The sequence below is a fragment of the Cyclopterus lumpus genome, chromosome 23 (assembly GCF_009769545.1).
Source record: "Cyclopterus lumpus isolate fCycLum1 chromosome 23, fCycLum1.pri, whole genome shotgun sequence".
Lineage (NCBI taxonomy): Eukaryota > Metazoa > Chordata > Actinopteri > Perciformes > Cyclopteridae > Cyclopterus > Cyclopterus lumpus.
Genome location: NC_046988.1, coordinates 11,513,038 through 11,522,831, shown reverse-complemented (window position 1 = coordinate 11,522,831; position 9,794 = coordinate 11,513,038). Strand labels below are relative to the sequence as shown.

Below are 9,794 nucleotides of genomic sequence, written 5' to 3'. Positions count from 1 at the left end.
TCCTTTGAACGCCACCGCGTCGACGAAGAATAGTGTGCTCTTATCCGCGTTACATTGTTAGAATAAACATTTAAGTTTGATATCTGCAGCCGCCATTTGAATAATTAATCATCGCTCTATAATCTACTGATTGGGCATAAGTGCTTTTCTTTTACACAAGGCCATTACTGGAATAGTGTCTGTATTTTATATTAGCAGATGCAGCTTTAGAGGCTGAGCCAACACAACAAACCATCTGAAATCCAGGGCACCTACACAGTCTATTATATGCTTTGGCACTTGAATAGCGACTGTATGTTTATTGCACATATTCTGTGACAACAAAGAGCAGAATACACAGTGGAGGAGAAAGCATAAACACTGGGAAAGAGTCTTGACAGTCTTGAATCAAGATGCTTTGAGTGGTCCTTATGTTGTTGTTGACACATGGCTGTTTGTCTCCGTCTGCCTCAGTCTGGGTTTCATCGTCGTCTGCTTACTGGTCCGAACCTGCCATCAAAAGGGCCTTTTAAGTCAGGACTTTGTTATTTGCAGTGCAGAATTTCCGTTAATTAACCTTGAATTTGAACCACGATACATAAAAAGAAATGTGTGCGTCAGAGGGAGAAAGATTATTTCCATTTTCAAAAGAATACAATAAAGTGTAAACAAAAAAATATTGCGTCTTGGATCCCGCTTTGGTTTATAAAATAAATCAATGTAAGATGTTGATTGTTTTATGAATCCATTGTATTTTTAGTCAGGTGGCAAAATCCACGTAAGTGAAGCCAAAGCAAAAGTGTCTTAAACTTGCATTCTCTCTCCTGGCCATTAGGGGTTGCACAAATAACTCAGATTGTATAGAAGTCTATGAGAAAATGACTCTACTTCTCACTTGATTTATTACCTCAGTAAACATTGTAAGCATGAGTTTATTGTCTTAATCTTTCATTTCAATTCTTCTTCAATACAGCATGATATTTATTTTTGGAAATTGTGGTCCCATTTAGAGTAAAATAGAGGATAAAACAGGGTTGGCTTCAGGGCGTGGCTGCCTTGTGATTGACAGGTCGCTACCCCGGCATTGTCCGGTCAGGAAGTTGTCCGTGTTTTCATCTTAAAACTTTAACACTTTTAATTTGAACATTTTGGTCGCCTAAAACAGGTTTATTCTGCGTTCGCTTATGCTCCACCCTTTTGTGTCACTTCTGGTTCCAAATAACCAAGATGGCGACGGCCAAAAACGCCGAACTCAAGGCTTTAAAACCACAGTCCACAAAGCAATGGGTGGCATCATGGTGACTATATTAACTTCTTATATAGAGTCCAATGTGTTTATCTGCGTTTACTAGGTATTATATTTACAATGTGTAGCATGTTAGCATGTATGCTAATGGGAACATGGGGGGTCAATAGGATAGGATTCCTCCTGTGTTCCCAGATCTTAGCAGTTATCTTGGTGTGTACAATGTTATCAGAACTGATGGTCAATACAATGAAAATAAGAGACATAATGGACTATTAAGCTGATTGGGATGCTCGATGAAGCTAGAGCCCATTTCTAAAGAACAATCAATCACTTACGCTCTGGTTCTGGCTCATGAGATGCCAATATGTTCAGTCAGTCAGCCAGTCAGTCGCTTATCCAGCTAGTCAGTCACCTCTTTATCCAGTCGATCGGAGAGTCACACAGTAACTGAACCGTTGGCCAGACAGCCAGTCAAGCAGCCAGCCTGTAGCTGTGAGAAAAAGTCCAGCCAAGAAATCCTGATGATTTCCAGATGAGAGCCCAGCCGGCCAGGCCTGAGCAAAGAACACACACACACACACACACACACACACACACAGAAAAGAAAAGAAAAAAGAAAAAAAGAGGCAGAGAGGATGGATGGAGGGCGGTGGCAAAAGAAAAGAAAAAAAAAATGAATTCAGCGAATGAAGGAATGATCTTTCATATGAAACTGGTGCCCGTGAAAGCCCGAAACTCGACAGTCGGAGCATTTTCATCCACCGCTGTGATGTTTATCCCCTGAGAGAGACGGGAAGGACGAGTGTGTGTAGATCTGTGTGTGAGGATCAACATGACGCAGCGGTGGTGGGCTCTGCTCATTGTTGCTTACCTGTCCGTGTACCTGGCAGCCGCTCAGCACCACAGGAGAGGTAGGTGGACCTTCGTGCATGACTTCTCCATCTTCTTTCTATATTGTCCACAATGTCAACATCATGTAAAAAGCTGATTTCAATGATCTCTTCCATACAAATTGTAATCATTTGCGTCCTCATTTTAAATATTAGCCCATTAGAAAATGTAAAACAAACATTCACGATGGTTCCATCTTGGTTCGCTTCTGTTTGTGTGCGTCTGTGGAAGGAATGTGTTTATCTTCTGGTGATATCGGGAACATTGCAGGAGGAAATTCCTTTCTCAACACTCTTAAAATCTTTGGATAAGTCACATGGTACTAAAATTCAGCTCCAGGAGAGAGCATTGACACCATTCTAATCATGCGTCTACTAATAGTCAGTTCTGTTTTGTACCAACACCAAACACAGTGCATCTGGTCCATGTGCAGTCCAACTAAACTAAAATAAACAACTTCTCCTCGGGGGGTGTTCTTGTAGAATTGTTGTATTTATTTATCTATGTGTTAAGTAAACGCTGTGTAGAAGAAGTGGACGTAGCCACTGTGAAGTTACCAGTTTGTCGACTAGCATTTTGAAGCCTCGAGTTTGTAAGTTTGGCCGTCGCCATCTTGTTTTTTTTTGTTGCTACCAGTAGTGACACCAGAGGGTGGAGCTAAGTGCAACCAATACGACTTTTTTAGGCGACCACCGTGCAGTGGCTAGCACTCTCACCTCACGGGAAGACCGTTACCGAATTTTCCGATCCCCGTGGCAGTGTGTGTTCTCTCCGGGTTCTCCGGCTTCCTCCCACAGTCCAAAAACATGCAGCTCAGGTTAATTGGAGAACCCTCAGAACCTCAAAAGTGGTGTTGTTAAAGTGTTAAACCTGTATGATCATACCTGGGTCCTGAAGGACAGTATTTGGTGGTTTGAAGGGATACTAAGTGACTTTATTGCAGCTTAGCCTCTCATAGATTTGTCTCGCAGTGGGGATATTCAAGGGGAAGTCTGTTTACATTGTGAATGGTAGATGTTGCATTTGAGCTGTTAACAAAATGCAGTTTGTTTTGAATTTTTAACATCATTTGGGGGTGAATTTGAAATGCTAAGCAGAAGATTGGCCTTTTGCAGCAAAGATTTGATTTCCTTCTGTGTCCTTTTCACCCCTTTTTACCGGAGGGACACAGACGTCCATTTTGTTTATATTGATTTGTTTATTTTTCCCCCTCTCTCTCGTTCCATCTCTCATCAAGACATCCCTCCAGCTAGGAATACCACTTAGCCCTGCTAATTAATGGATCTCTGTTGTTCCCTCATCTCCTTGCAAAGCAGTTAGCAGGAGATTACAAGTTCTCTGCCTGTGCATAATGACATTGGGGGAAGCCTGCCCATCCAAACGCTGATTGTTTGAAGTGCTGGAGGAGGGAGGGGAAGCATGAAGGAATGAACAGGCTCAGAGCCAGCGGCAGGGAAAGCTGGGATGTTGTAAGGAGGGACGTCTACATTAGACATTCCCTCCCTATTCCTGCTCTAACCGGCAGTGGCCCTTAGCTCTTCCCACTCCTCATCATTACCTGACCTCCACACCCAGCTGTGCACCTGTTCCTCAATCCTCTCATCAGCACCTCAGTTCCCTGCCAGATTGTCTGCTGTGCAGCTCATCCTTAGTGTTTCAGCATTCTTCTGTCTGCCTGCTTTTCTTGTTATTTTTCTTTGCCTGTCTTTTTAGCCTTGCCTTGTTTTGCTCTGCTTCTCTGTCCTGCCTGTTGCCAAACCCTTATTTTACCTTTTAGTTGCACATTAGAGTCCTTTATCTGTTTTATTTAGCTGTTACAAATGTGCAACATTAAACTGATTGTGTTTTCCTTGCAGGGAGTTTTTTCTTCTTTTTTTAAAAAAATAAACGTTATAAGACACGTGATCTAATTTCTGTGTCTGCAGCAGTGCTGCTCCAACCATGTGAGAGTTTACCAGCAACAACTTTTAATTGCAAACTGGTGTTTCCCTTTGCTGGAAGCATAAAACACACATTTCACTGCAACTTGTATGTAAATGACATATTAATCATTCTAAATGTAAATCAGCATTGGGCTGCCCTCCAGTGGCTCCTTGAACCTTCGACAACATAACCCTTGTTCTAATGAGCACACTGTCCTGTGGGTGTTGTTTTATTTGCATTGACAATGTTCCACTGAAGTGTCTCTTCAGGATCTAACATGACTGCAGAGGCATTTCTTCCTCCGCTGCTGATCTTGCATTCGGGAGTCACTCAGACAATGAGGAGTTTAAATCTCCTCCTGCATGTTGTGATGCATAGCTGCATGTCAGTGTTGGACCCACAGGGAAATATACTCACGGACTGGTATTTGATGTTTCGGTGGTTTGAAACGACTCAAGGGAGGATTTTCATTCTATAATTACACTTCCAAAAAAATAAAGAAATGTTCAGGCTGATTCTGATTTCTTTTCGAGTCTTCATTGTGGTGAACGCCTGGACATATTTTCTTTATTTGAATATGAAGCTGGAGCCAGGAGAGGGTTAGTTTAGCTTTGCATAAAGACTGGAAGCATAGAGCAAAACACATTCTTGAGAGTCAATAAAATGTCCTTAATTATATGTGTCTGTGTAGCTAATATTAAGCTACAGGAGGTTAGCGTAGCTTAGCATAAAGACAGGAAAGAGGGAGCCCAGCTTGGCTCTGTCCAAAAGTAACTCAACCCACCTATAAAGGCGCCTCCTGTGCTCAGTATTAACATCTGAAACTCCTCTTGCGTAACCTGAAGGGGAAACCAACACGTTGCAGTGCTCTCGTTCCTTATTGTTAGAAGTATTTTGACTCATTCAAGGGATGTAGCCTATAATATGGCAACCAATGTGATTTTTATACATTAGAACAAACATGATAAACACGTATAAAATAGTGAGCTTTGGAGTTTCTTTGGACAGAGTCATGGTAGCTTTTTCCTTATTTTAATTCTGTATGCTAAGCTAAGCTAACTGGCTGCTGGCTCCTGCTATATGTTTAATGTACAGACATGAGAGTGACGTTAATGTACTTACTGAACTCTACTTACTGAAGGTATTTCCCCAAATGGCAAACTATTCAATTTGCCTACCACGTGGAGGGGAAAGTATTAACAGGCTTTTTTTTGTAGCCGCGGATGAAAGACTTTAAACTCTTAAACCTATTTCTAAAATCCTGACTGTGGCCTCAGGGCAGAGTTGAGAGGTAAAAGGTTTGATATAATATGTTGAGGGTAACGCAGCAAAAGTGCCATATAGGATGTGACAGGTGTTATTATTCCAACACTGATTTTCTTTACATTCTGAATCGGTGGCTGGGTTGTGAAAGCAAACCTGAAGCTGAGACTGGCCGTCACCCAAGCAGGAAGCAGGTACACGGGCAGATCTGCCAGCGCATGCAGTTTTGGCTCGACCTCACGGGCGCTATAAAGCCTAAATGTATCTGGCCGACGCGGCTCCGGGCGGCGGGGGACGATCATTACTGCAGAATTGGTGGAGCAGCACCCCATAGATGCCGCTGTAGGCTCGGAGGTGGATTGAATCCAAATGCAAGCCCAGTGCTCATACTGTACACCTCATTAAGATATATGTGTGTGTGTGTGATCTGTGTGTTGGCTGACACGCTGAGCCAAGCACTGGATGGCAACGGCATCGGGGGAAAAAGTCTGTCTGGAGAAGCTAAAAAGGATTTTATCCCCTTTCAGCTTTAATCAACTTTGCGTTTCACTTTACCCTCCCGAAGCACCCTCATCAAATTGGTCTTGGACTCTCACACAATGGAGGAAGTCATAATATGAACATATTTTAAGCATCTGGGAAGCAGTAGGAGTCGTATTATAATAACAGTATGGAAGGGGAAAATGTGAGCGGGGCTACTTTGCATCCTTGTGTGAACCCTCTGCTTTCGTACTCGAGCCTTATTTCGTTTTTTTTTGACCTCCAGAAGAGTTTCCAAGACCAGAGAGAATATCTGCACACTATCACACAGCGCCGTTCAAAGGAGACGTGGTGCAGTACGACCAGGCGCGTTCATAAATCATTCCTTGTGCCCTTTTGGTTTTATTTAGAATTTAGAGAGAAACAAAAAGCAACAACAACGAATGTCAGAGTTTAAAATAAATCCAACTTTACGTTGTTTTTTTCATTAGTCTTCATACAAAGAAACATGTGATACGGTGTTATAAGTAGTGACGTCCTTTTAAAGAGACGATCCATCCGCGTTCTTTTCTTGGGATATTAAATCTAAACGCCCACTCAGACGTTAGTAAAAAGTTACCAGTGACATCAAAGTAAACTCATCAATAAGGTTTTGAATATCGTGAACGCCAGCACCAGTTTAATCAACATGTAACCGAAGGGGTTAGTAGACGTGGGTTTGAACGATTACTGTTTTTGTCAATGGAGCGTTCTGGCTTTGAATAAAGGGATAAAAACAACCTCAGTTCCTCGCCAGAAAGAGCTGAAAAACATATTTTAGCCTTAAAAAAAATGTATATTAGGTTTAGTGTAAGCTATATTCCACCACTTTACATCGTCGTCAGACGGCCCTTCTCAAGAGAGAAGCCAAGCCATCACGCTCTCTTCAAAGCCATCAAACCCCTTTGAAAAGAAACCAGTCATTTTACCTCTCAGAACATGGAAGTTGAGCTTGAAGAATTTGAGTAAATGTAGGCTACTTAGTTACTGTATTTCCTGGATAAGAGGTGTGTGACCAAGTGGAATTGCCTCTGGTTATCACCGTCATTAAAATATGGATTTTATGCTATTTTATCTTCGAGATTCGGCCGCAGCAACAGGTTTCATTCCAGCTCTGTCTGGACCGCTCAGATTACGGGGACTCGGGTCTGCTTCACATCTCGACCGACACTTTGAAATCCAACGGAATGAGGCCAGCAACACCTGCTCCTTTTTGTGAGCGGCAATATATCTCACGTCTGGAAGCGCCGGCAACCGCCACTTGTAAATGTAGGAGCTACTGCGGCTCGGGGCGAACACCAATTACCCTCTGACCAGCTGGGGCCGAATCCATCTCAACTGCATAATATTTGAGATGTAATGTAGCCGTGTTTTCTCAACCTCTGGCCCACCCACACGTGTGCATGCAACGTTGGATAATATGGTGACTAATTTCTTGAATGCGAGGGAGATCCTCTAATCCAATTTCCTGTGCTCATGTGTTCTAGCTCTGTATCCATCCGCCTATAGGATAAAGCGCGGGGCGTATTCACTGATCGACCCCACGTTCCTGCACTCGGAGGAGGATGCCAACCTGCTTTTTGAGGTCGGTCTAGATCCCGTGGTTTAAAAAAAGGCGCTGACATAGTAAGCGGCTTACTTCAAATATGTTGAGAATGTGCAAAAGATCTGTCCAAGTCACATATATGTGTGGGCCATATTCCTCTGCTAATCATGTGCAGAGATGTGAAGCATGTGTTCACCCAAAGTTTTCCCGACATCGAGGAAAGGAATATGTCATGATAGAGGTCAATACATAGTTTATTGAGCAGATTGGAGGTAGAACCTAACAAGAGAGTCTATTATTTAGTTGGTAGATAGTTCCTGAGCATTTTATTTTTTCTGGATGGACTCAGATCCTGCTGGCTGGAATGCAGATCCCGGGTGGGGGTCACGACATGCAGATTGCAGATGAGGAGCTGGCCTCCCTGAGGAGCGTGGTCAAGCTGGAGGTCATCTGTGAGGACGTCCTGCCCAAGAGGCTCTCAGACATCCGCCGACTGACGGCGGAACTCGCCCGTCGCCGGCGACCTCTGAGCTGGCCGGACTTTGAGAGGACGATGCTGACCCTGGTGTACGCCGCTCAGACGCTGGCTCGATCGGGCAGCCGGCAGCAGAGGGAGGCGTGGGCGGACGCCGTGACGCAGCTGTTCAGAGTCCTGCAGAAGGACCTCACGCCATCTTGAGGAAGAAGATCGGAAGATGCAGCTTCGTGTGTGGGGATTTCCCTCGTTCGAGGTCACCGATACACGATATAGTGTGGTGACACTGCAATTCTTGACTCAAACTGCGTCTCAGTTTTATACAGACCCTACATCATAACTATATACAGTATATACTAATTGTTATAGTAATAAATCCCTTTAATCAACTATCTGCTGTGGAAAAAGCTAGTTGGTTCCGATAAAAAAAATGAAGAAGTCAATGCACTTTACGGTTTTATGCTAACAAACATGAGCTGCAAGTTCCACTTCAACTATCTCCTCCACCCCCTTTATGCAATGCATTATGGGGCAATAGCACCAGCAGCAGCACACTAAAAAACCAAGTGGTTTTAGCGTCCGTCCCAATACCCAAACGTGCAGTCTTGACCATTGAGGTGCCCCCCCCCCCTCATGTTAGCCAAGTGTGTCGACACTTGACTTATTCCGCATCCAGTGGGCTAAACATCCAGAGGTTAAAGTGTATGCTTGATTCAGCCGGAATATTAGAATATATTGATACCAAGCAATATATTTTTCTTGACGTGACCAGAATATCTGACATTGTAAAAACAAATATGGAAAATATCCTTTTGTCAACAATGAATAATAGGTTCCCTGTCGAAATATTTAATCAGAGAGAAACCATTCAACATGTTACACGTATCTTTTACGTAAAATACATCGACATGCTTCTGGATTTAGATTTTTTGGGACATGTTGCCCGTACTAGACAGTTGAACAGGCGAGATGAAGACAGGAAACAGTCGAGTACGACTTGAGACGAGGACCAATTGAATTGCTTTATCAATTGTATCACTGCACCCTGCTCATTAATGTCCAGCTCTCTCCTGATTGGAACTGTGACGCATTCTGTTTTTAAACCTACTTATTTGTTCATTACGTGGAAATGAAATAAAAGCAGCAACGCCTCTGTGCTTCGTGTACTTGAACACGCCACAGGATGTCCTCATTCATCAAGTGTGTCGCGGTGAGCCCTCAACAAACCTCCACACCCGGCGCCGGTTAGAAATGCGTCACAGAAGTAAGACTATTTTGCAAAATGGTGCCATATTTCTAAAAGGACCAATAGTTTTCTGATGACTACTGACCTTTGAGATACTTTTAAAATATGCTAAATCAAACTAAGTGCAGTACATTAATCAGACAACTCCGTGCTGATAAAATGACTTGAGACGGCGTTGGATGCTTCGCCCACCCGGTCTGTAAAAGATTGCTCAGCTCATTTGATTTGCCGGTGAAAGCCCTTTGAATGAAAACCACAGATTTGTACTTAAGAGTCTGTGTACATCAATACCCCTGATTGCTCATTTGAGCAAACTGTTTGCTTCAAAGCACATTTTCCCCACTCATTTTGGGAAATAGGTACTTTTTTCGTAACAGGCTTTTGGTGCAGTTCACTCATCTTGGAGTGGATAGAAAATATATATCTCTGTTTTCCCTCCTTGAGTCAATTGGTTTGACATGTGCTTACATTTTGTGTTCAATTCAAGCATTGGAAATTGTTGGTCTCCCAATGTTTGTCATTTCCTGCCACCAGAGCTGAAAGTCCTCTACAAGCAGTTCATTTATGAAATTGTATACGATGGCTTATTTTTAATTTTTTACTCGGCGTGTCTCAGCATTCATTCATTCGATGCCCAAGCTTCTGCCGCTGACTCAGGAAGGACTGATGGATGAGGAGGTGGAGGATGAGCCTTCACTCCCTG

General features: G+C 43.1%; 1 protein-coding gene across 1 annotated transcript; it reads left to right on the top strand.

The window, feature by feature from the left end:
• Window positions 1–2,060: 2,060 nt before the first annotated feature.
• LOC117726360 (protein FAM180A) lies at window positions 2,061–8,149 on the top strand. The gene is made up of 3 exons (XM_034526593.1): window positions 2,061–2,139; window positions 7,312–7,409; window positions 7,720–8,149. Exons 1-3 carry the CDS (start codon window positions 2,061–2,063, stop codon window positions 8,047–8,049), a joined length of 507 nt encoding a protein of 168 aa, XP_034382484.1. The 3' UTR covers window positions 8,050–8,149.
• The last annotated feature ends 1,645 nt before the right edge of the window (window positions 8,150–9,794 follow it).